General features: G+C 57.1%; 5 protein-coding genes across 5 annotated transcripts; all 5 read left to right on the top strand.

Annotated features, from left to right (window-relative positions):
* Positions 1–301: 301 nt before the first annotated feature.
* Positions 302–2674, top strand: LSCM1_00621 (uncharacterized protein; the record flags this gene model as incomplete). Its single annotated transcript, XM_067318266.1, has 1 exon — positions 302–2674. One exon carries the CDS (start codon positions 302–304, stop codon positions 2672–2674), a length of 2373 nt encoding a protein of 790 aa, XP_067174371.1.
* Positions 2675–10125: 7451 nt separating this feature from the next.
* On the top strand, positions 10126–11643 carry LSCM1_00619 (uncharacterized protein; the record flags this gene model as incomplete). The annotated part of the gene is made up of 1 exon (XM_067318265.1): positions 10126–11643. One exon carries the CDS (start codon positions 10126–10128, stop codon positions 11641–11643), a length of 1518 nt encoding a protein of 505 aa, XP_067174370.1.
* A 4425-nt stretch (positions 11644–16068) lies between these two features.
* On the top strand, positions 16069–16443 carry LSCM1_00618 (uncharacterized protein; the record flags this gene model as incomplete). Its single annotated transcript, XM_067318264.1, has 1 exon — positions 16069–16443. The coding sequence occupies one exon, from the start codon at positions 16069–16071 to the stop codon at positions 16441–16443; it is 375 nt and encodes a 124-aa protein (XP_067174369.1).
* A 3017-nt stretch (positions 16444–19460) lies between these two features.
* Positions 19461–20495, top strand: LSCM1_00617 (uncharacterized protein; the record flags this gene model as incomplete). Its single annotated transcript, XM_067318263.1, has 1 exon — positions 19461–20495. One exon carries the CDS (start codon positions 19461–19463, stop codon positions 20493–20495), a length of 1035 nt encoding a protein of 344 aa, XP_067174368.1.
* A 1176-nt stretch (positions 20496–21671) lies between these two features.
* On the top strand, positions 21672–22346 carry LSCM1_00616 (uncharacterized protein; the record flags this gene model as incomplete). The annotated part of the gene is made up of 1 exon (XM_067318262.1): positions 21672–22346. One exon carries the CDS (start codon positions 21672–21674, stop codon positions 22344–22346), a length of 675 nt encoding a protein of 224 aa, XP_067174367.1.
* Positions 22347–24929: the final 2583 nt, after the last annotated feature.

Raw genomic sequence — 24929 nt, 5'->3', positions numbered from 1 at the left:
CTGTGTAGCCACCTGAGGCGCACATGTTCCGTAGTTTTTTTTTCTTCGCAGATTTCTGCGAGCAGAGGAAAGCGGAGGGGAACCGGGCTTTACCTCACCTCCAAAAGCTCGTCTCTCCGAAACCTCCCCTTTTCCTTTCTTTGCCGCGCCCTATTGACTGTCGCTTCGCACACATGCGAGCGCAGTCGTCACATCCGCTGCTCAGGTGCGCATCCCCTCCCGTCCCTTCCTCACGCGCCTACTCTTTTACTCGCCGCACTGGGCAGCGGTCACAACGACTCAGTCTCGCCCCCATACACCAATGGAGTCTGTGCAGCAGTCGATCGCGCCGCTGAGTCCTTTCTCGTGGGTCCCGGAGGAGAAGGCAACGAGGCCGGGTTCAGCAAACGTCGTTCTTCACGACATTGCGCGTCTGGACCTGCGATTTGAACTCGTTCTCGCGGAGTTCGCTGTTCCTTTCAATCACCCGGTGCACCGCATATACGCTGATCATCCGCTGCTGCACACTACCATGTCGCTGCGGCAGCTGCAGCTGCTTCAGTATGGCGTGGTGGTGCACCCAGAAGAGCAGCTAGTGATGGTGGCGGTATCGCCGTCCTGCGGCGACTCGGGGGCCTGCATCGCCGCCTCGTACGAACAGGTTTTCGCACACGCCATGGAGAGCCACGTGGCCAACCACTCGCTTCTGCCGGAGTACACCTTCATCGTGTACCGGCTTCCTGCTGCTCCTACTGACGACCACGTACCCGGCGGCGAAGCCCCCGCAGCCCTCTTCCGTCTCGTTTTCCGAAACGTTTCCGCTGAGGAGGAGACCGGCAATGCAAACACGAGTGCATCGGCGCGTTTCAAGCTTGTAGCGGTGCTCACCTCTTCAGCCGCGTATTACGCGGAGCTCCAGCGTGGCATCCACTACCACACCGAGTGGCGCACCCACACAGCCTCCACGCGCGCGTGCAACCCCTTACTTTCCGCCGCCTCCTCCTTGTCGGTCTCCGCACCGTACTCTTCTCCCACAGTGGTACCAGAGGCGGTGGCGCGTGAGTGGCGCGCTTCTTCGCCGCTATCGCAGCTGTGTACGTGCTTCGCTCACGTGCTTGAGCGCTTTAACCCTGAGGGGACGGCCGCGGACTTTGCAGGCGCTGTTTGTGCAAACGTTACGAACGGCGATGGTGCCGAGGCGGTGTGCGGCTCCGTTGCGCCAGAACCGAGCGGGATCCAGGCAAGGGACCCGTGGACGTTCTACTACACGCGAGAAGGGCTGCGCCTTCGGAGACGCATCGGCGTGATTCAGAGTACCCCTGCCATACTTTCGGCGTGGCGTGACGGCGAAATGGATCTTTCCGAGTTCCAGGTGACGCGCATGAAGGCTGCTGACATGTCTCAGGCCTGTGTAGATCCTCACAAGAGCACACACCCCCTTCTCTCACTCGAGCGCAGGAATGTGCCGTGCGCGCGATTACTGCTGCTGCCCACGCACCGTGAGTTGTCGACGTTTTTGGTCGGCAACGAAGTGTCCTCATTCCTTCCAAGAGGTGAGGTACACGACGAGGCAGGGAACAAGTCGTGGGGGGTGGTGTACGCTAACGCAGGAGCGGAGCGACTGCGGCGGTGGGTCCTAAAAGGACTTGTTTGCGCCGAGGCACATGAGGTACATGCCGTGCTGCTCAACGTGGACCCTGTCGAACTCCTCACCCCGTGCGTCGAGCTTCTCTTCGAGGAGGATGACGACGAGTATGTCGGCTGCGCAGAGGGCGAACGTCGCCTCAACGAGGCCTGCGGCGCGTCGGAGGCGCAGCTGCGCTACCGTCACGCTCTCTTTTTAGTGTGTCAGGTTGTCATGGAAACGGTGGAGCGCTTTTTGCGCTGCAGCGGGCGTGTCTGGAAGGTGACCGTGGCGGTGAGAGAGCTCGGCGGCGGAAGGTCCGCATCTGGGTATAAGAGCTCCCAGTACGTTGCTGTCCCCACAGGCACCGGAGAGGTGGGCTACACCAACGTACCTTTTACGATGTGGTGCTGCGAAATCCTCGACGTAATTCGCAACGCAGCCGTCGCCGAGGAGTTGAGTTGGGCTCGCAATACCTTATCTTTTGTGGACGACGGCGAGAAGGCAGCGGGCGACGAGGGCGCTGCGGTGGAGTCAGCCCTCGCGAACGACGTGCAGACAAACACTCTGATTGTGCAACCAGACTCGTCGACGCAGCTTGTTGTGCCTCTGAAGGAGAATGCGGAGAGGAAGCTGGTCGTATTAGCGGAGCGTGCAGCGGGGGTGGCGGCGACTGAGCTACCGTACATCGCTGCACAAGCGAAGGCCGCCGGCGTGACGGTTAGCGATGACGCCATGTATCCCCTCTTCAGGGTGCTTTGCACGGCTGCGCGGCAGAAAGACGTCCTGCCGGTTTCGGCTTTGGTGGATCTCTTGCTGGAGGAGTGGACTGGAGATTCTGTAAAGTGGCGCCGCTATTCACCTACCCGGCTCATGTGTCCGCTTGACAGCTGCGGCGTCCCTCTCGACCGCTCCCGGGTAAAGCGCTTTCTGCGACCCTTCCTGCAGGTGATGAGGGGCGCTGTCAGCGTAGGGACTGAATCCCCAACACCGCTTGCGGATGACGACGCTGCCAGAACGGTCAACTACGCCCAGTTCTCGATGATTATGCTTGCCATTGCGAAGATGTGAGATGGCCTGCGTTGCCATGGGTATGTGTCTGTTAGCCACCGCACGGTTATCTTCACGTGGACCTTCAGGCAGACGTCTTCTTTCGGTGAATCTTTCGAGGGAGGGGAATGCGCACGCACGCGCTGGTGCATCTACAGCAGTCGTCATCCGGACGCTACGTTTTTAGGCCACACTATTGCACTCTCTACTTCTTCCTTCGCCAGCAGACGAAGAAAGACGACCAGCCGTCTCCGGCTTCTCGCGTGCTCCCTTGCTCCTGCACCCATGACGTCGCAGCCTGTACCGACTCTCACCATGCTTTGTTTCTTCACGTCCCTTGACTCGGAAGGCGCGCAGCTGCGCATGTACACTACCTCACGTAGCACTGCCCGCTCTGCGTTCATAAGCTTTCGTGAGGTTCTTTTTGTTTTTCGTTCTTTACTTCTAGTGGAACTGCTCACTTGCCTCCCTGACCAAGCGTGGGTATGTGTATGCGTGGCTGAGGGACTTGTCGCTTCACTATTTCTGTGGAGCGGTCCACGTAAGGCGAGCGGGACGCGCATGAGTGAACTCCTCGTCTACCCCTCCCCTCTCTTCACCTTTTCTCCATCTTCAATACCATGTAAAGTACATCTCTTTTTTTGTTTGCTTCGGTGGGGTCTAACTCGACACGCCCCCGAGGTAGACTGCGGCTCGATCGAGCTGATTATGCCTGCATCTGTTTCCTTCGACATGCCTGCGCGCTTCATGTCGAACAAAAATCGCCCAGCTCCTCTTGGAAAACTTTCACATGTGACATAGCGCCTCGGAACGATGGAAATAAAAGAGAATGAGTGATGCCACCGCTCGTGTGCTTTTCCGAGGTCAGCTGCGTAATCGATTTAGCCACTCCGCACTCTATGGCGGTGCAGCCTTAACCGCCTTCTTCAGAACACTGACGGACCCCCCTCCTGCCCTTTGCTTAAGGCTATCCTCGCTTTCTCTCTCTCTTTCTTTTCTGAACATCGCTAGTGGCGATGCACATGGAGACGCTGCTTCCTATCATTCACACAGCGCTCCGTGGTCGTGAAGGGGGATAGGAGCGAATACGTACCTCTCGGCAACTTCGAGCATGGTGTTGTGTGCAGGTACAGCTCACCATTTCTCGCCCTCACTCGCATCTGTTATGCGAGAGGGACGAGCGATCTTTCGACCAGGCACAGAGACTGCTCGGCAGGGCCTTTTTTCCCCATGTGCTCTTCAACTCCTCCCATCTATCCTCTGCGCCTTTCCTCCTCAAATCCGTACGCGTACGAGCCTCACGTTTTCGGCGCCCCTCACCTTCTCCAGCCCTCGTCGTTCTTCTGCAAGGAACGGGACCTGGACAGGTTTGCCGGCTCCCTCGGCGTGAGTGGCACCCTCGGCCCACGCCTTCTCTGGTGGCCCGTGCGGCTCGTCGCAGGTGCCGTCGGCCATTTCTCTCACAGCATATCGACTTGACGCTTGGCGTTTTCTTCATGTTGGCCCTGTCGGGCGCTGAGGTGGTTCCCTCGCCTGTGTGGAGGTCGTCGCTGGAGGGCAGCCACCTACTCACCTTGCTATGGGACTTTGAAGCCCGCGTGAACGCGCTAGCCGAGGTCCTCTGCAAGCTGTTGGGAACGTACTCGCCGTTCTCTTTCGAGGTCACGGTAGCTTTTTTCGTGTTCGGCTTCATCGCGATACGCCAAGTGGCGCTCTGGTACGCGCTCGGTGGCCCTCCACAGCACGCATACGTCTACTGGAAGCTTACCGATCTCATTCAAACGGCGTACGATAGCGCGTACCTCCCTGGGCAGCACCTGTGCACGGCAGTGATAGTGTACGTGACGCAGAAGCTCTGGCGAGACAAGCCGCTCACCGCAGCGGAACTGCGGAATAAATCGTTCATGATCAACCTGCTCTCCCTCTACTCTAGGGACGAGGGGGGCGATCGCTACTCAGATAGCGAGGAGGAGCAGTTCGCCTTTCGGGAAAACGAGACGCTGATGGTGCCGGTGAAGATGCCGATTCACCCCTTCTGGACGCCAACGCATCAAGATAGAATCGAGGTGTGTACATGGATGGCGACTCAGCGTGCCAAGAACTGTGACCCCGAGGTGCGCCGCAGTGTGTTTCTTCGCGTGCGCAAAGATGGCTCCCCAGGTGGTGGCGCCGCAGCAGACGCCGCGCTGCGGCACTTTGTGGAAGACGCGATGAACTTCTACTTTGACAACGGCTACGCCGACCAGGAAAACCACACGCTGCGTATGTTCCGCGTCACGGTGGCAGGGGGAAAGATGATGGTGCGCAGCGTGCCGCTTACCCTAGGGCCGACGCTGGACACTGTCTTCTTTCCACAACGTGAGCAGGCCAAGGCGCTGCTTCAGCGCTTTGCGGAGAAAGAGGGACGCTACGCAATTCAGGGCTTCCCTCACAAGCTCGGGTTTCTGCTGTATGGTCCCCGCGGCACAGGCAAGCGCTCCTTCGTGCGTGCTCTCGCATACCACACCCGCCGCCACATCGTCCGCGTTTCCCTCTCTCGCTTGACCCGGAGCGACCAGCTCTTCAACATCTTCTTCTTTGAGCCCGTGCAGGCGGGCAGCGCGAGTGAGTGGAAGCTCCTCAGCAGCAATAAAGTCATCTTTCTCCTCGAGGACGTCAACACCAATGACGACCTTGTGCGCGCGCGAGGCAGCGAGCATGTCGTGCGCGTGCGGCGGTCTCGCGGCCTGACAACTCGAGGCGCGGGGCAAGCGACCGGAGAAAGCGGCCACAGCAAGGAGTGCGTTACTGCGGCGTCAGCATCGCACCGCTATCGCTCCCACTCAAGGGCCCAGGAAAGCGTAGAGGTAATCACGCGGCGGGTCGTACGAGCCCCGCCACCGTCGTTGGCGGCAGAGGCGCATGGATGGAACGAATGGCTTTTGAGCCAAGAGGGTGGAATGGACAAGTCCAATCTCTCCTCGTTGCTGAACGTTCTCGACGGCGCCGTGGAGGACCCGGAGCGGATCGTGGCGATGATAGTGGACCACCCGGAGCGGCTCGACCCAGCTCTGCTTCGTCCAGGGCGTCTCACGACGCATCTGCGATTTGACTACATCGAGCTGGATGACCTGCTCCGTCTTTGTGGACTCTTCTTTGGTACCGAGTGTAGCGAAGAGCGCGTGGTTCCGAGCCTCGCCCGCGCCGCCGCCCCCCTGAGACAGGGAGGCACCTTCAGCTACGGCCTCGTGGAGGCGTCTGTCACCACGCCACCCCAGCAGGTCTATGTTGAGAAGATGGAGGCAACTGAGCACCACCGCTCCGAACAGCACTGCCTTGTTGAAGGCGTTTCCAAAGACGCAGAGAACACGGCGCGCCTCCTTGGGTGGCAGCGTCACGAGTTCGCCGTGTCGGGGGTGGATGCCCCAGCCAAGGCGAAGGCTTTACGTCAACTCTCCGAGAAGCAAGCGGCACAGGTGCGCTCATGTATTGCAGCTTTGGAGAAAGAGGCGTTCTCAAACGACTCTGACCTGCGACAGAGAACCCCGTACAATTTTCTGATAACCCCTTCGCATGTGCATCACCTGTGTATGCGCGCCACAAATCTCAGCTCCTTTCTCGATGCACTCTCTGCATATATTCGAAAGGGAAGCGGCAGCGGGACTTACCACGAGACCTGTGCAGACTAGGCAGAAATGACGCGCGCTCCGGGATGTGTGCTGAATATGCGATTGCGATGTGGCGATTTTTTTTCCGGCCTACTCTGTCTGCTAAGCGCTTCGTTTGAGTGTTAGTCTGAGTGGCGGGCTCCCTGCACTAGCACAGACAGACACACACACACACACGTGGACGGCCAGGCACCGCTTCGTCTATGTCGTTTTGTGGTCCCTCACGCGTTCCATCGCCGCTTTTTGGATGTGCTGTTTACTACATTTCCTCATGCTGTGGGCGGACGGAGTGCATGGCATCCCTCCAACACCCACCACCTCCTCCTCACACCGGCTTCTTCGTCCCGAACCTTTCTTTTTGGCTGTGTTGGTGGCCTGCCTGGTCAAGTTGCCTCCTTCCCCATGAGGGCGCTGCTAGTGATTTTGCGTTTCCTTGATTGGGCACATACACACACACGCGCGCGCACACGAGAGAGAGAAAGGCATGAAGGCCGATAACCGTTCTGCGCCTCTTTCGCTCTGAGTGCGTGTGCATGGGTGTGGATATCACGATTTGGCTGCACATGCGCTTTCACTGAGGTTTTTTCTTGAAGGGAGGACGCACTTGTCTCACACAGAGTGATGGGTATCACCAAAAAAGAGGAGGAAAAAAGGCAACGATTTTTAAAAGAAAAAGCGTCCTTAGAGCGTGAGAGGTTTTTTAAGCATCGCTGTTTGGGAAAAGGCTGAGCCCGGCTTGCCTTCCGCTCTCGCTGCGCGTGCATAGCGCGCCTATCGTTCACAGCGGAGTCGCTGAACGGCGTGACGCCTAACAGCGGTAACTCTGTCGTCTTCCGTTTGCGCTGGCATCTCGAACCTTCTGCGCAGCTGCTCGACCGCCTACCTCGCTATTATACGCACTTCATCTTTGAACCTCATCTCCGTCTCACTTCTTACACGCTCTCACCCAGGGCGTCACCATAATCGTATGTGCGGGTCTCTGGGTGCATGTGTGTGGGCGTATGTGTCGCTGCTCTTCAGGAAGCACGCATGAGCGGGCTGGAGCAGCCGTTGGTCGAAAAGGCATGATGACACCCTACTTGTTCTAAACAACAGAATAGACAGGCCAACACGTACATATATATTTATGTGTGTGTGTGCGTTGGCCTGTGCATGATCGAACAGCCTTGTAGCAATACGTATCGAGAATCTGATCGCCCTTCCCATCGTGCCGTCACACGACCGCTCTTCTCGCGTCTTGTGCATGGACGCGGATACGATGTGTACTCCGCTTTCTTCAGCATCTCTCTCGCTTGTGAATGCGGAGTAGCGTGCGTGCGTGTATGTGTGTGTGTATGAATGACACATTGCGAGCAGGGGGAGACCAAAACGACTGCACTCTGGATTCCTAAAGCTATTCGATGCCACTGGACTCCTCATCGGCAATCGAAGAACTGAACCAGCACGAAAGAAAGAAAGATGTACGGACGTGCGTGGCAGCAAGGCATGGCTGACACGACAGGAGGTTCTAACACCAATCGGGGAAAAGGTATGCATGTGCGTGTGGGCGCGAGGGGGCAGTTGGAGGAGGCTGAGTGACATCCATTACACAGCTCCATCTCTTTTTCCGTCTCCAGCACCTTTTGAATTTCGGGATTTATTTTGGTCTGCGACGCGAGGGACGCGGCTCGCGACGTGTGTAACAGTGGGAAGTGGGAGTCTCGTGGCCTCCGCATTACCTGGCCCATTACTTAAGAAGGAAGAGAGGGTGTGTGTAGCACCTGCGTGCCCGTGTTTGCGTCTGAGTGCGAGTCGGCGTCATGGAGCTCGCGGTGCCACGCAGGATACTGTCGTACTCGTGTCGGGTGCCGTTTCGACACACTCACAGAAGGGCGGAAGGCAGAAGGAGATAATGCGGGCCTTGCACAGTCTTTCCACCGGTGGTGAACCCGAGAACCTTCTCTCGCCTGCGACTCTTCAGGGTGCGCGAGCGGACCGTGAGCGCTGGTGTGCGGGTCAGCTCTGTAGTATTATGCGTATCGAGAGCCTGGCGTCCATCCCACGTCGCCTGCGTTTTATGCGTCAAGATTGCTGCTCCGTTTACAACGACAACTCTCTGGATCTCTCGGGTCATTTACGAATCCCAGTGTGGTCCTCATCGGTTGGCGAAGAAGACCCAAGAGCAGAACCGTGCTGCAACCTTCTTGACTCGAAGTGTGAAAGGGAAGCCCTCATGACGAAGGGTTATCGGAGGACATGAGGTTTGCGAAGGCCCTGGGCACTATTCTCTGTGCGGGGAAGCGAAGAAGTCTTTCGGACCCCTTCAAAATGCCAAGCCGCCTCCGGTGATGACAGGGTCAAGCACCAGCGTGACGAGCGAGGCCACAGCTTCCTACCACGACAGCTGTCGTTGGTCAATCCATGAATGGTGTGATATGCGAGTCGTATGCAACGGTAAACGTGAGCGTGTGTATGTGTTTGTGTGTCATCTTTACGGGACGGCAGGGTCTCAGCGCCAGCCGAAGGCATCGCGTGCCGACACCATTGGTAAGTAAGGGGAGTTCGTGGGGGTCGATGCAGAAGCAGCTTTCATCGGTACTGAGTCAGCAGCATTAGCGTAACGCTTACCTCGCTTAGGATTGCTCGGCGCAATGGGTTCTGGGCTGAAGGAGGCGGTGTGTGTGTGTGTCGGGGTGGGGTGGGGGGAAGAAGTGAGGGCGGAATCGTATTCTGTGGCAAAGAGAAGAGACATATGGATAGAGAGACAAGGCGGAGCGCCGCATGTGGATTGCTGTGACTTACTTTTTGCCCACCCCCACCCCGAACTCGATGCATGTCGCGCATGGTACATTGGTGAGAAGAGCCGACCACGTCTGTGTGCTGCACGAGAAGGGGCCTGCCCCCCCTCTCCTATGTGCGTCACACTGTATCGGCCGGCAAGAGGGAAGGAGTTTTGTATGTGTTTACGCAACGTCGCGCTGGCCTTCTGTCTACCTATTGGCTTGGAGGTGCTTGTGATGTGTGTATTGATGACTCGACAGGATTGCACGCTGTCTGGGGTACTAATACGGACTCTCTGCTATGCTCGTCATGCGGGCCTCGCTTTGGTGAAAGCACACAGGCTTACCGAATATCACCCAGCCCCGCACAGGTGCGTGTGTGAGGCGCGGCGAAAAGTAAACCAACGACTTACACAAACGTATGCAAGGCGTAGACTTGGGCAGCGACCGCGCAAAGCCTTTGCGTGGCAAGGGCCCATTGGGTGACCTATCCCTCGTTCTTACCTCAGGGAGCACCTGCGTGCTGCGTTCGCAGTGTCGCCTAGCGTCTCCATGCCGGTGTGCCTCGAATCACCTCACGTCTCCAGCTCTCTTTGCGAGCGCCTCGTATAACCCGAGGTGCTGAGCCGCGCCGCCCCTACTCTCCCTCCCCGTGGCATGCCCTCCATTGCGCATACTCCGCCTCTCTCTCTGGTCTATGCCCTTCACCTCTTCTCTTTGTTCTCACGTGCTCTTTTTTTCGTTTTTCGGCACGCACCTGCCGTCCTCACTGAATTTTTTTTTGACTTCTCGCACTTGTGCTCACTCACGCACGTTCCTTTGCATCTCCGGGGACGCGGTGTGCATCTATGCACGTGCCACTGCTGCTGTCACGTCACGTGTATGCATTTCCTCCCCTCTATCGCGCGACCGCCTCAGTATCCCGATACTACGAGAACCCCGTCTCTTTCAGGTACCGCTATACAGAACCCTTTTTCCCCCGCCCCCTCCTCCCCCTTTGCCCAACATCCTCACTGAGTAAGTTTCTTCCTCTCAACCTCCCCTTACGATCTCCAATACTTCAGCAATGACGCGGGATGCCGTTTTGAATCAGAGCAGCGAGCCGGCATACATGACGGCTCGCGAGCGCGCCAGGAAGAATGTCAGCGGCGAGAACGCCGCGCGCGTCATCATGGGCATGGATTTGGAGTCTGAGAATGCTGAACAACGCCCCAGTGTTGGCCGCCACCGCAGCAACGCGCCCCGCAGCAACTTCGGCTCTCCGATAGAGTTCTTTGCCGGCCCTCGCCACCCCCCGCGCCACCGCACCGGTGTTCGCCGCAATCCCCGCGGTAACGAGGACTCGGTGGGTGTCATGCTGAGGGATGAGTACTTCATGATGGATCATGAGTCGAGCCAGGCCAATGCTCGTCGCGGCTCTCGCGGAAGCATGTCAAAGCTCGGTGGCGCTCGCCGCTCGTCCTCCAGCTTCTCTCTAATGTCTTATGGAGCCCAGGCCAAGCGCGGCGAGGGTGCGGCTCGCCAGAAGAATGCCGCACACCGCAACAGGAAAAACGGCGCTGTCAGCAGTGCTACCGCCTCGTACCGCTGCCGTGACGGCCTCACGAATAACTGTATCGTCACGGCGCCGGAGACACCCTGGCGTTGCGGTGTGAAGATCACGCACCCTCAGGGCCCCATGGACGCGCCGTTCTTCGAGGATAACGATCCGCGTCCGGCGCGCGAAAACCCTCCGGTGACTGGCAAGCGCCATGTCAAGCCACCGTACAAGGACGCGAGGATGTTTGGTCAGGTGCTGCCGCCAAAGGATGGGGAAGAGGAATCCTTCCAGAGCTCGCTGCCGCCGTGCCACAAGAAGTCCAACAAGGCGAACGAGTCGGTGGACGTGCTTAACCTTTACTGCTATACCGCTGATGAGCTGAATGAAAAGCCACAACCGTACAAGCTGCTGGGCCCCCGCACGTACTGTGCCCCGGAGTTGCCGCCCAAGAAGCCGGCCAAGATCAAGCCCATCGACACCCCGGCGAAGAAGGAGCACGACGTGCTCGGCACCGGCCGTTGGGGCGTCCCAGAGCAGCCGCACCCGCGCGGGCTCGCCCGTGGCCTATGCCGCCCGCCACGTGACACCGCCAACCTCTTTCTCGGTGGCGTGGGGGATGTCGACGAAACGAACTCTTCTGCGCCACGTGGCCACTCGAGTGTCGGCAGAGGAGGCAGCCAGGGTGGCCCGCAGCGCCAGGTAGAGTCTCTCCGCTCTGCCAGCGTTACCAGCAGTCAGGTTCACCGCCAGGTAGAAGCTAAGAGCGTGAACGGTCGCACCAGCAGCCCGAAGAAGCGCGATGACCCCGTCTTCGACGAAAACTTCCGTCCGCGGATGAAGGTGTTTCGGAGGTATTCAGGCGACGTGAACCTCCTGCGCTACTACGACCCCTGCGTGGATCCGATGCCGGCGGCGCCTCCGAGGCGCCCGTACCCGCGTGCGAACATCGAGAGCACGCTCGACGACTCCAATATGCCACGCAACCACGGCAAGGCTCGAGGTGAGTTCTCGAGCAACTCCCGATCGACGATCGCCCTCATTTAGAAAAAAGTGCCGCCGGTGCCCGCTCACGCTCCTCTGCAGGTGGCCGTCAAGGTATGTCGATGCTCCTCTCATCGAAGGCGCGCGTGTCGGCCGCTACTGCCTCGGTGAGGAGCTAAAGCTCCAGCTCTACGCTTGTGAAGGGAAGCGGTGGACTGGCCGCTGACGGCAGGAGGGCCGCCCTGTTCCACGCGTCCAGTCAGGTGAGCGCGAAACCATACCCTTGCTCTGCACGGCGCCAGTAACGTTTTGTGGTGATCGCCACTGCCGCCGTGGCAACGCGTGCGCCATGCCCCGCGTCACTCAGAGAGCGAGAGCTGTAAGAGAGATCGAAGAGGCGTACAGTTGGTGCCTTTATGCGCCGGCTTCCGATGGGCGACGTACCCTTCTCTCCCCCTCCCCCGCGACGCCCGTGACCGCCTGCGTCTCTGCACATGTGTACGCGTCTCTCAAGAGCGGCTCCGTGCGGTTTGAGAGGCGATGCGGGGATGTTACCAAAGTCGAATGCGTGAGAGGTAGAAAGAGACGGGGGAAAGAACTCATCATGAACTCAGCAGCCAAGGAAAAGGGCATCCAGGAATGTGTGTTTGTGTGTGCGCGCGCGCAATGCTCATCGGCTGGGGCGCTTCGGTTGCCGGTTTGTTGTGGAGCGATGGTAGCATCGGCGAACCCCCACCCCACCTCACACCACCCTCTCTCCTTCACGTATGAGCGAAGGATTATTTCCCCTTTTCCGTGTCTTTGCTGTTCTCGTCTCCCAGACTGTGCAGCACGCCTTTGCACCGTTTTTCACTTTGCCGTTCTCCTGGAGAGGCGACCCGTTCGCTCGTGCTCGGTGCGCAAGCGAAAAAAAAAGGGCGGGAAAGACAGAGGACGAATATCACCAATCACGAGGAAGGGCACTGACGAGGGATCCTCCTGCGGGCGTGGGGGCGGCACCTTCAGAAACATGCGCAGAGAGGCGCGCCCCGGCAGGCACGCGTGACTCCTACGCAAGTCGTTCCCCTTCTTTTGTTTCTCATGCCCTCTCACCTCTCTCGGTTTCCGAATGGCGCTTGGGTATGAGGAACGCCGCAGCGTCTCCGTTCTTCTCTTGAATATGTTGGCTTACGTCTTTTTTTTTGTACCGCCACATTTTCTGTGTTCGTATGGTCTTTTATCTTCACTTAGTATGTTTGTGCGTAGGAAGATGCACGTGTGTGTGTGTGCCTCCCTTCTCCCCCCTCCGTGCACATGAACACCGATGTGCATACCTACGCTCGTCTGTTTTAGAGACTGCGTCTACGTCTGCATGTCTCTGTGGTTGTAGATGTATGAGCGTGAATGGTGTAATCGGCGTACGATGGGAGTTTCGCTCGGTGTGTGTGTGTGTGTGTGTATATGCCGAGTCTCTCGTTTGGTTTCTCTCGCCTTCTCCTTTCCAGCACTTCGCTCATACCCCAGGCACGGAAACAGCCGTCGATTTTCTTCTCTCGCTTCGTTGTCTGCTTCACGACGGAATTACGTCCGCCACTCCGTCTCTGTATGAGTGTTGCATGTATAGCTGTATGATCATCCGTGGTGGTGGATATGCTCACGTGCGCGCACACGCCACTGCATCGATGAGGGCAACCCGACCTGCGCCGCTCGTGCCGGAGCAGAAAGGAAGCCTCAAGAAGTCACGCGTGCTGCTGTCCCTTCTCACTCGAGAGCTCCCGATGGCGCAGTCCATCGGGTTCACGGGCACTTTTCTCCCCTTTCCCCCTCTCTTCTCCGCGCCCGCGTCGCCCGGCTTCCAGGCAGGTGTGCCCCCTCCTTAACTTTCTTTTTCTTTGGCGCTCTTTGACCGACATCCGAAGAAAAAAAGTGAAAGGGAGGGAAAAAAGGGGGAACGAAAAGCCACATCAACAGCATATACACAAAGGGGACGACAAAAAGAAAAGCAGAGACACTTTTTTTTTTAGCGTGGAGCGGTGATGCTGCCCACCAAAGGAAAAAATGGTTTCATTTTTTTTCAAAGACGGCGGAGGCGCAGGACGTGTTAGCCCGTTGAAAACACTGTCGGACGCAGGTAAAGGGTAAAAGAAAGGGAAAAGGTATGAAGGGCGACTCATCACTCCTGCTCGCGTCATGTTTACGCTGTATGTTCGCTCGTATTGGGGAGCGCCTCTGCGCCTCATCTTACAGAGGATGCTCTTGACGTGGAGAGGAAGGGCGACGTTCCGGGAAGTGGCAGTGACGAAGTCGGAACCTCCCTGGCATTGCTGCACCATATCCATGAGGGTGGAGAGGAGAAACAGCTGAGGAGATGATACGCCTCGAAATGCAACACCATATGAGTGCTCCTCATTGGCTGCATCACGGCCTGGAGCGTATATTTATGTATCTTCGCATGCGCTCGGTTGGCTGGCGCATGTGGCTTTGCTGGTGCTTCCCACACCCCCTCAACGCCTTATATCCCCTTGCTTTCCTCCCTATATCTGCGCCTGTGTTCCGCCTATCCCCACCCTTTTTTTCGTGCACCTCGCACTTTGTCTGTATCGATGTCTACGTGTCCTTTGTCTCTTTTCTGTGTAATCATTGGCGCGACTCTTCATGTATATGTGTGGGGGTGTGTTTCTGCCTGTCTCCGTGTGTGTGTGTGTGTGTGTGTCTGTTTTTGTGTATCTGCCTGTCCGTATGTCTGTGTGTATGTCCTCGTGTTCTCGCTCTACGGCGTTGTTTCGATGGAGGTCGAATGAATACTGAACGTTTTCTTTTCCGTTTTTGTTTCCTGTTGGTTGTTTATGTTTTTTTCCTGTACCGATTAGTGAACCCTAAAGTGGGCGGAGGAGAAGTGGGCGGCAAAAAAAATAGATAGCGAAGAATCCGGAGGAAAAAAGGGGAAAACGGATGAAAATGCTGAAAATACTCCCCCTCCCCCCTCTCCCACACTCACACGCACTCACCCCACACACCCCTGCACACGTACGTATGTATGCTTATGTTTGGATGTGCACACAGACATATGCACACGTCGGTGGGGGGGGGGGGCAGAGAGAGAAACTGCAAAAAAAAATGACGAAAGAAGAAAATGGACGAGAGCGCGAAAAAAAAATGAGGAAGAGAGCTCTGTGAAAGACAGACGATGGAGCGCATGCGATCAACGGTGCTGGTTTTCGTTTCTGTTTTCTGTGGCGATGGTGATTTGGTTCTCTCCTTGCCGGCGTGAAGTGAGGGAGGATGTCACCCATCGCTTTACGCTGTTCTTGTGTTCCTCGCGGACGAAAACAAAAGCCTCATGTAGATCCACGCCTCCCTGCACGGGCCACCCGCTCACTCCCCCCTCATCGCCATCACCACCCTTTCTTCCCCTCTCCTCTTTTCCTTCCCTCGTGTCTCCCGGCTGTCGAATGCTCCCGCCTTTGCGATGTTGTTCTTTCCTTCCCCTCCCCTTCTCCGTACTCTGCGAGGCGGAGGGCTTTTCTGCGTAGTCCGCACTGAATGGGGGCACGCGGACGCGACACGGCACGGACCCCCTCGAAGGGAAAGAAGCGCATGACATGCTGCTCATCGAGGCTGCAATACGCCACCTTGTTCGGTGTGTATGTGCGTGTGTGTGTAGGTGGGGGGGGCGAGTGTACGAGAAAAGGGGGGATAAGCCGAGGGAGGGGGTGAGGGGGAATGGCTGCAATCTTCTCGTTTTCCCGACGCTTTTCCCAGCTTTCTTTTTGTGTTCATGGTCTCTTCTTCCGTCCCGCGATCTCGATTCTTTTCTGTAAGTGCCACAACAGTTGGTGGGCGAAATTTCAAACAAAATATAGGAAAAGGCGGAGGAAACGGCGCTTCAGCGCAAAGTCACGAACGTTACTGCGACGGCATCCGTAAAAGAAGGCATTGGTGCGAACGTCTCTGGAGCATGCGGCTGGGCTAGCAGCATCACGAGCTGCCGGATGTCTACGAAGAGGGGCAGAGCTGTTTCCCTCGTGACCATGGGTGGAGGAGGGGGTGAAGGGAGCCCATCCCTCCCCGAAGCATGCAGGGCCCGCCACCCAAAACAGCTATGCTGTGTCGACGGGGTCATGACTCCACCTATCATTATGGCAGTCGTTTAGACGTGACGTATGTGGGGCTGTTCTCAGTGTCGCACTCGCGACGCGGCCTAGTGGTGGTCGGAACAACTGCTGAGCTCCGTATTCTCTTACTACTTCGCATCTTCTATTCTGTTTGCACATATTTTCATGTATATATATATATATATGTTGTGTGGGCTCTTGCATACCACTGGGATGCGTGACTCGATGGCGGCTTACTCCATGCAGCCGGCATTCACTGGTGTCTCGGTGCGTCTGCTCACGTCCTCTCTCTCCGACATCATTATCTGCTCACTTCACACGCTCGCTTGGATTCACAGTCACCTTTTACATCCGCCTTAGAAACAAACCACCTCCAACCCCACCAGAAGAAGCAATGCTCCGCTTCGTTCCTCGACGTCTCGCCATCGGCGCGTACTCCATGTTCATGATTGAGCAGAAGAATAACCCGAAGCTCAAGGGTCTCTCTGTGGGCGATCGCGGCAAGATGACGTCGAAGCTGTACAAGGCTTTGAGTGCAACCGACAAGGCCGCCCTCGACAAGCGCGCTGCCGCATACACCAGCTTCAAGCACACGAAAACAAAGGGCAAAGCGAAAGGGGAGAGGAAGAAGGGTTCGGCACGGGCCCCATCGGCGTACGCCAAATTTGTGAAAGAGAACATTGGTCGTTTCGAGAAGCTTCCACGCCTCGACCGCATGAGGGCTGTGGCGAAGCTGTGGAAGCAGCACACCGCACGCGCGTCCAAGTAAGCGCGCCAGGCCCAGTTCTCAGCGGTGGAGGAGTGTTTTCGCAGTGGATGAAACAAGGCACCGAGTAGGGAAACGTGGCAGGAGCGCGAGGTACCGAAGGCGACTGAGGCTGCTTGGCGGGTACAGGAAGAGCCCATGTGCTCCACTAATGATCTCGGCACAGCGCATCAGGGACCCATCACAATAAGGAGGAGGGATACATAAGGAAAATGTGTCTTGAGTTGGCCAGCTGCGGTGGAAGCTCTGCGGAATAGTGCACACCGACGCAGCGAGCCCGTTCGAAATACCACGACTTCTCGTTTTGTGCGATTACCCTCTCTTGACTACCGCGCCTTCCCCACACCACCACCACCACCCCTTCTGCTGGTGTCGATGGCTACATGTCTCACTGGCGCCCGCATACTGTGCTTTCCCCTATCAGAGAACTCACATTGACTTATATATGCTTGCCTGTGGGTGTAGGGCACACACACACACATGCACATATTTATATATATGTATATTCATATATATAAAGGTGAGGAGAGTGTGTCTTTTCTTTTTTGTTTTTTTCGCTTCTTTGATGAATTTTTTTTCTCTCTGAGCCATAGATGCCATGTACGCCCGTACGCGTGCCGACTGACAACACGCGCTGAGTGTATCTTTTCGTTTGTTGTTGTTTCGCTGTTGCTTGCTTTAGTTCTGTCAGATGTTAGAGGAGGATACGCGTGTGCGTGTGTTGGCTGATGTGCGGGTAGGGAGACGGCAGCCGCGGTTGTCGACATCTGTGTGTGTGTAAACAGAGAGATATGTGTGCATGCATGCAATTCTTTGCCGAGCCCTGCTCGATTGGCGAGGAAAAGCCGTCTCACTCGCATCTGCGCCTTCTGTCTCGATGGGTTTGTTGAAAGGGAAAGATGCTGTGCACGACGTTCATCGAGTCATGGGGCGCTCTTCGGAGCCTCTATCTCACCAACTGTCTCGTCACGTGTAGACTCCTCTCCCCGCGACGCCGTCACGGTTTTTTTCTTCTTCACTGGTGGTTGGTCGCTGAGCTCTCTGCATTGTTGTAGGAGCAGCGGAGGCGGAGGAGGTGCCGAAACGGAGCGCGAGTGATGCACTAACCTCCATGTGGCCCTGTAAAGCGGTAGTCGTCGTCGTTTCCTCATGAAGCGTCGTCACAGCCAATTTTGCGCTGCATTCGCGATGACTGGTGGTGTGCGTTATCCTCCAACCGTTCGTTGCGAATGTTTCGCCGTGTCGCGCCAGAAGGTGAAATTTACCGGTAGGGAGCGCGTGGCGTGACCGGCGGGGTGCACGAAAGAGAATGGAGGGGGGAAGAAAAAGAGAGCGCGGCAGGCAATCAACCGAAGCAGGGAATTAGAGAGGCGCAGAAGCCTGGGAGCAGCCCCGAGCTGTCTTCTCCATGCTGCGTCTCACGCCGACTCACTTCAAATGAAGGGATGCCCTTGCCGCTTTGGAACGGTCGACGGTATTGTCTGGCATCTTTCCTACTTGCGTGCAAGTGTGGCTGCATGCTCCTCCGTGGTGCATCGTCTACGCTGGCCCCCTTCGATGGAAAACTGATACGCCCTTTAGACATGGCACTGATGACTGAGGAGGATAGGGCAAGGGCGACGCAAAGGAGACGACAGGTGGCTGGAAGAGGGACACAACTCGCATAGCGCAACAGACATACGGGCAGTGTTGGTGACGCAGCGGGAAGAGGGTGAGCGTAGCACGGGACTCCTTCGGCAGGATGGCAGTGCATGTGGCGCGGTCGCAGCACCAGCGTACATCGTTCCGCATCGCGGTCCTGTTTTTCCTGCCTTGATCTCTACAGAGCCCTCTGGGGACCTCGCTTTCATACGTTTGATTGCCATATGCCTGCATATATATGTGATGATGATCACGGCACAGGGCTCTCAGTTTTTAGGATCTTGCCTTCAGGTCGTCAGCTCTTGAGGTAGCAGAGTTGTTGGGGGCGCCCATGCCCCTCGCTGCGCTCGGTCCCTCAACAGCTTGCCTTCCCTCCTTTTTTCTATCCCTCCCTACTTTGCGCCCTTCCCCTCCTCAGCTCAGACACCATCTTTAGAGTGATTCTGAAGCGCCCCGTAAACAAGTAGAAGAGAGAATGTCTTTTTAGTGGGAAAGACCTCATTAGACCCCCAATCACAGCCGCAGCTACGACACTCTATGTGGCCGTGTCATCCGCTTCGCGTGGGAACGGCACCTCCACCAAGCGATGGCTTCTGCCGCGACGGGAGTGGCGGTATGTGGAAGTGCGCATGCACGCAACACCATTCCCCCCCCCCGCGCGCGCTTCGAGCTCTGGTACTGACGGGATGACGTTGGTTTTCTACCGCATGGCGTTTGCTCACCTGCACATCTTGATGTTTTACCGCTCATGCAGAGCATCCATATGCCTGTAATTCGATGAGACACTTATCTCCTCCCGCTCCCTTTGCAGAAACCTCCATCATCTCTTTCCTGGCCCGCTTCCTTCCTCCGCCTCTCTTCTTCTGGCCGGAATGGTTCCCACCTATCGGTGCTCGTCTCTGGGCAGACAAGAGCTGCGTGCAGCTGCGCCCCAACAGAGGTGTACGTTGATGAATACAAGAGAAGGCCTACGCACCGATACATAAAGTCTTTCACGAGTCCTCTGCCGTTTCGCCGTGTGAGAGGGAAGGGGGAGGAAGAGGCATACTCACGCACTCACACACGGACGCTAGTGAACTCTCACGTGAGATACGTAGAACCTCGACGCCTGCTGTCGTCAGCGAGGCAGACACAATCACTGAATTGATAGCCGCGACAACGAAAAGCGGCTTAGGATAGATTCTCCTCTGACAGCATAGAAACTGCGCTGGCGAGCAAGGGAAGGGCGGCTCACAAAAGAATACCCACGCATTACAGCAGATCAAGAGACAGCACTTGCGTGCTTTCGAAGCTGCTTGTGCGCGCGTGCGTTCCCATTTCCATTTCCCCCTCTTCCCAATTCGTTCTCAGTCACCTGATTCCTCTAGGCACTTTCTGCGATGCTTCACGTCACCTGTTTCTGGTGCAGCGCGGGACGCAAAAAGGTGTTTGAAATCTTTTGCCGTGAGCAGCTACTCACGAACATGTCTCTTCGAGAGCTAACACAAACAGAGCGTCGCAAGGCGATGTCTCAGCTCTTTAAGGACCTACCGAAGGAGCGCCTGCGTGAGCTGAAGCAGCAGACGTCTCTCGAGCAGCTCCGTCAGGAGGCGCTGGAGCGCGCAGCCACCTTTTTCAAGCCTCTCACAACGTATGAATTCTTCGCGCGAGAGCAGCACGACAACCCTGCCGTCGCCGGTGCCAGCCCTCGTGAAAAAGAGGTGAAGTTGCTTCAAATATTCGAGTCGCTGCCGGAGAACGCGAAGAAGGCAATAGAGGCGCGCACCGAGCAGTACAATACTGCCCACTCCAAGAAGCCTGCTGCAACTGCGCTGCCGGTGATTCCTGTTCGGGGGAAGCAGGCCGCACCTGCGTCGGGGTGCTCGTCGAGAAAGAAATCGAAGGAGCGTGGGAGGCCTCAGAAGAAGTGCGCGAAAGGGACTTCGGCAGAAGAAACGGCAGAGGCTAGCGCTGACAAGGCCGCTGCCGTAGAGAAAAAAACGGTCATGCGGCTCGCAGCGTCGCCGTACTCGGTGTTTGTCCGGGAGCAGATGGCCTCACTGCACCATCTGATGCCAAAAGAGCGCATGCGTGTGATTGGCGAGAGGTGGCGCTCCCTCACAAGCGAAGAGCGGCAGCGCCGGTTGGAGGCAGCCAAAGTGAAGCTAGAGGAGGAGAGGGCCGCAAGAAGGCAGGCAGAGGAAACGGGTATGTCGAGCTCGCCGCCAAGATCCACAGAGGCAGCTACCTCAGCCGCCCCCTCACCGTCCTCGCCGTCGTCGAACACGGCAGACGCAAGAAGCACTCAGGCTGCGTCGAATAACGCTCCGGCGGCATTACAGCAGCGCCAAAGAACGCCCACAAGGGTGAATCTCCCCGCCAATGCTGCCGCATGCCCGCCCCTGGCACCGCCTGGAGCGCCAGTCAGCTTTTAGGGTCCCGATAGCTGCTCCTTTTTGTTTTTGGAAGCATACCGAGAGGCCTATGCATCCAAATGTGTACTGCACGGACGTTTCGGAAGGTGCTGGATGCGGTGCCAAGCCTTTTCTGGGAGCTGCTTTGCCAAGCCCCCCCCCAAATGCCAACAGGCGCGTGTTGGCTTCGCACACGTCTTTCTCAGCTGACTGCGTTCGTTAGCGGCGGTGCAGCGCATTTTTGTACATCCCCCCTTCCCTCCGCCACGCCCATCAAGATCGATTCTACGCAGCTCCGACAAGGAACGGCTGCATCTGCTGGTGTCCTCGTCTTTGCTTCCTCCTATCGTTGTCTGTTGCTATTCCCCTCCTGCATCGCAAGCGACCCCTGCCACAACCCCCTACGCCGTGCGGGACGTCCTGAGAAGAGGGCGCGCATGGCCAACTGCTCTCCGCCCTTTTGCCATGCAGGAGAGACTACCGTATGGCTTCAAAGCAAAGCCAAAGGCAACCGTCCTCCGCTTGTAATAGTGCGCCCAGCGTCTGCCCAGCAGCGCCCCTTCGGCGTCGCCCTCCTCCACGCTGCGAGCGACATGGACGGTACCGCCCATCCTCCACTTCGAATCCTGAGGTGATGCTCCATTACAGCAGACGGCGCGGCCCCTCCCCCTCCCCCTCCCCCCCACACACACATGCTTTTGTGGGAATGCCGTTTGGCTCTTCGGTGGTGCCCCTGTCTTGTGTCGCTGCCCCCTCCCCTTTTCGACGTGTTGCTCATGTCTTTTTTTTGTACGCTGTGATGTGCATCCGTGCTCACGATCTCCTGCGTCACGCCGTGCCGGCCTGTATCTGGTGCGTGCGCTTTCTCTGCAGACTCTCCTTAGCAACTTTCCCCTCACCTCCACCCTCTCAGACGCTTCTTCCACCACACACGCGAGCGTTGTCTTCATCTCGGTTCTCCTCTCTGGGCATTTAGCGCTCACCTTTTCCTTGCCGCTCGTTTCGCTCTTCTTTTTCAACGTGCGCACCACTCCGCCTCTCCCTTTGTGCGCCTTTTCGTGTAGTCCATCTCGGCCCTCGCAGCAATCTCCGTTGCGCTCACGCTTTTCTGTTTCGGTGAATCCAGTCGCTGGGGCCTGTGCACGCACTTTCTCCGCTTCGCCAAGTCCGCACCGGTGAATTGCATGACATTCCGTCATGCCCTGCTTCTCGAGTAAGTCTATGGCCGCCAAGGATGGTATCTGCAACTATGCATGCGGTAAAGACCGCGCTGCGGAGTTCATCAGGGCTATCTCGAGGCGCCGCTCCATCTACGACCTCGGCCGCAACATGCCGATTAGCCAAAAGGAAGTCACCGAAATCGTCAAGAGCACCATTCACTTGTGTCCCTCTTCCTTTAACGCGAAGGGCTTCCGCATCGTGCTCCTCTTCGGTGCAGAGCACCAAAAGGTGTGGGAAATGCTGAAAGCGGCCCTCAAGAAGGTGACGTCAGAGGACCAGTACAGACTTAGTGAGATGAAGGTGAACCAGTGCTTTGCCGCGGGTGCCGGCACGATTCTCTTCTACGAGGACGGCCTGACCGTCAAGATGCAGCAGGAGACATACCCAAGCTACGCCGAAAACTTCCCCACCTTCTCGCAGCACTCGTCTGCGATGGCCCAATTTGCTATGTGGACGGCGCTCGCACAAGAGGGGATTGGAGCCTCTCTGCAGCACTACAACGAGTTAATCAAGGAGGACCTCCGCGCCGCGTTCGACATCCCGCAAGAGTGGGAGCTGATTGCGCAGATGCCTTTTGGGTCCATCGAGAAACCAGCAAAGCCGAGGTCGGACATCGAAGACAAGAGCCTCGTGATCGTGCACGGTGAATAGAAGCAGAGCCACATCGATGGGCAAGGTGCGGCTGCCTCGATTGTGGTGAGAGTTTCTCTCGGGCACGCACGTATGCTTAAAGGCACCTGAACGGTGCGTCAGCGAGGTTCTGTAAACCTGGTGTCACATCCTCTACCACCGCACTCGGCTACGCCGGATGCCGACCACTTTTCCACCGTCATTGCCTTCTCTGCAAGTCTCCTCGTTCTCCTTCCGCTTTTTCTTTGTAGCTGTTGCCGCTTCGTCCCTTTTTTTTTCTAGCCCTCGCTACGTGGAAGCAGCCTCCTCCTCCTCCCTTTTGTTTCCTTGCCATACCTTCACCTCCTCGGCAGCAACCTCCCTCACGGCCTATTCATCGAGGATGCATGTTTTTTTCTGTCTCTCTCAGGATCGATGTGCATCTTTTTCTCCCTTGATCCCATCCCCAATCCTTTGGCAATGTGGCGGCGGTGCTACCCTTGCCTTCTCTCCCTCTTCCCATCTCTCTTTGCCTCGCTCTCTCCGATGGTCTTCCCTCTAAAACAGGTGTGCAGCGTGAAGCTCCACCTTATTCTGTGTTTTTGTCTGTGTCCGTCATTGTGGCAAGCACCCGTGCACATGCACATAGACACACATACTTCTTCCCTTTCGTCCTAATTCTGCGTGTGTGGCTCTTTTGAGAGTCATCGTTGTATATATGCCGCTCTCCGTTCTTGGAGACGCTACGACAGAGACGGAAGCTGTGTGAAGAGAGGGGAAAGGACGGGGGCAGAGTTGTCTCGCTGTTCATGCTTACCTTCGAGCCTGTGCTTTGGTGAGCACGCTTCTTCACGGAATTCCCTTCTCTCCTCTGGGCACGCCCCGCCCTGATGTAAAAGTAGATGCTCTCTGCTACGAGGGCATACCTTTTCTACGAATGGTCATACGTACATGAGCCGTAGAAACGGTGGTCGTCGGCGAAGTGACTCTGATCAGTGCGGCACACAATTGCCGTCGCAGCTCAGCTCGATTTCAACCGACGCTCTCACGTGGTGCCTATTTTTTTTGATTTGCTTTTTGTGTGTGGGTGTGCCTGCGTCACGCACGTTTCATCTTTAGTGTATGTATGTGCGCGTGCCGTTCCCTTTTCTCCCCCACCTCCGTACGTGGAAAGGGCACACGACGAGCACCTCGGCGTTGCTTCTCCATCCTCCGTTGATCCAGCGCGGTACCTCACTTCCGCACCACATCACTATCCGCTGCCTCGTCACCGCCGCTCTCCCTAATCGGATGACGGAAGGGCGATGACAGGAAACATTGTGTGTGCGGGGGGAGGGGGGAAGGCGAGGGACAAAGGCACACTGCCGCCACGCCAGAAAAAGCAAGGAAAACGTCAAGACACGGACGTCCACCCACACCTGTGCACACGGGGGCCTATTCTCTCTCTTTTTTTTTGCTTCTGTGTATGGCCGCTATGCAGCCTCACGTACATGAGCATTCTTTGTTGTTTGTGTTTTTCCTATGTTACCCCTCTTTCGCTCGCAGCATGTGCCTCTCACCGTTTACCTTTGTGCATCTCGAAGTGCCTGTCTGTGTGTGTTCCGCCTAAGAGACGCGCACCTCCGTGGACGCCGTCTCGCAGGCGTTCGGCGACGCACACACTGTGCGGGCGCGCCTGGGTGGGTAAAGGGGGTGGGGGGAGGGCACCGGGGACGCCACACAGCCCACCTCCACCCCATCACCGCGAATAACGAGCCACGCGGCTTAGCAACAGGGGCAGCTGCCCATGGGACAGGGGGTGGGGCGCCAGGACGATTCGTCGCTGCGGGCGAGGGGGGTGGCCTCGTGACTCAAACCCATCTCTCACCCAGCCCCCCCACCGCCTAGTGGTGTGTGGACCCTACCCCGCCCTGGAAGGGTAGCGGTGCTGGAGAGAGAGTGAAGCAGAGACCGAGCTCAGATGACCCGGGTCGGCGCAGCTCTGTCACGCCTGTCGACGGCTGCTTTGCCCGACGCGATTGCGCCTGTGCGTTAGGTCTTGAGTGACACCAGTTCGATAGTTTTGTGGAAGAATGAGCTCGTTGAATGTACCTGTGCGTGGGCAAGTGCGTTTGATAGCTGCGCTGGGTTCGGTCTCATGACGCAATCGGACTGCTTTCGTGTGGAGTGTAAGTATGCATACTTATTTATATACTTATTGGATACCGCCTCGGTTTCATCCTCACCTGAAGAAAACCCCGACAGAAGTATTCAACACAAGCGAGGCAAGCGGTGGGGCTCACCGAGAGGCGCTGCAAATAGTGCCCCCGTAAGGAGGAGGTCCTCATTCACGCGCCCTCTGCACATCTGGCGTCGCGCTGCTTCACTCGTTCGTTTCGTTCACGTGCACACCCGTTCGTTTGTATGCTTCACCCTTTGTCGCGCTTCGGGTGGCACCTCACCTGCAGTCAGCCGAATCGGCGTCAAGAATGGGCAGGCTCTACGAAGACTGAAAGAGGGTATCTAGTGCTCTTCGTCGTCCCCCGCCCCCATCGCGCACTCACTCATCGCTCCGCTGCCGCGTCCTCCCCCGTCATCGTCCGTTTCCCTGCGCGTTCACTGCTTGCGGATGGGTACCGGTACGGT

Source organism: Leishmania martiniquensis, chromosome 36 (assembly GCF_017916325.1).
Source record: "Leishmania martiniquensis isolate LSCM1 chromosome 36, whole genome shotgun sequence".
NCBI lineage: Eukaryota > Euglenozoa > Kinetoplastea > Trypanosomatida > Trypanosomatidae > Leishmania > Leishmania martiniquensis.
The sequence above is the reverse complement of the archived record's forward strand: the minus strand, read 5'-3'. Positions and strand labels throughout refer to the sequence as shown.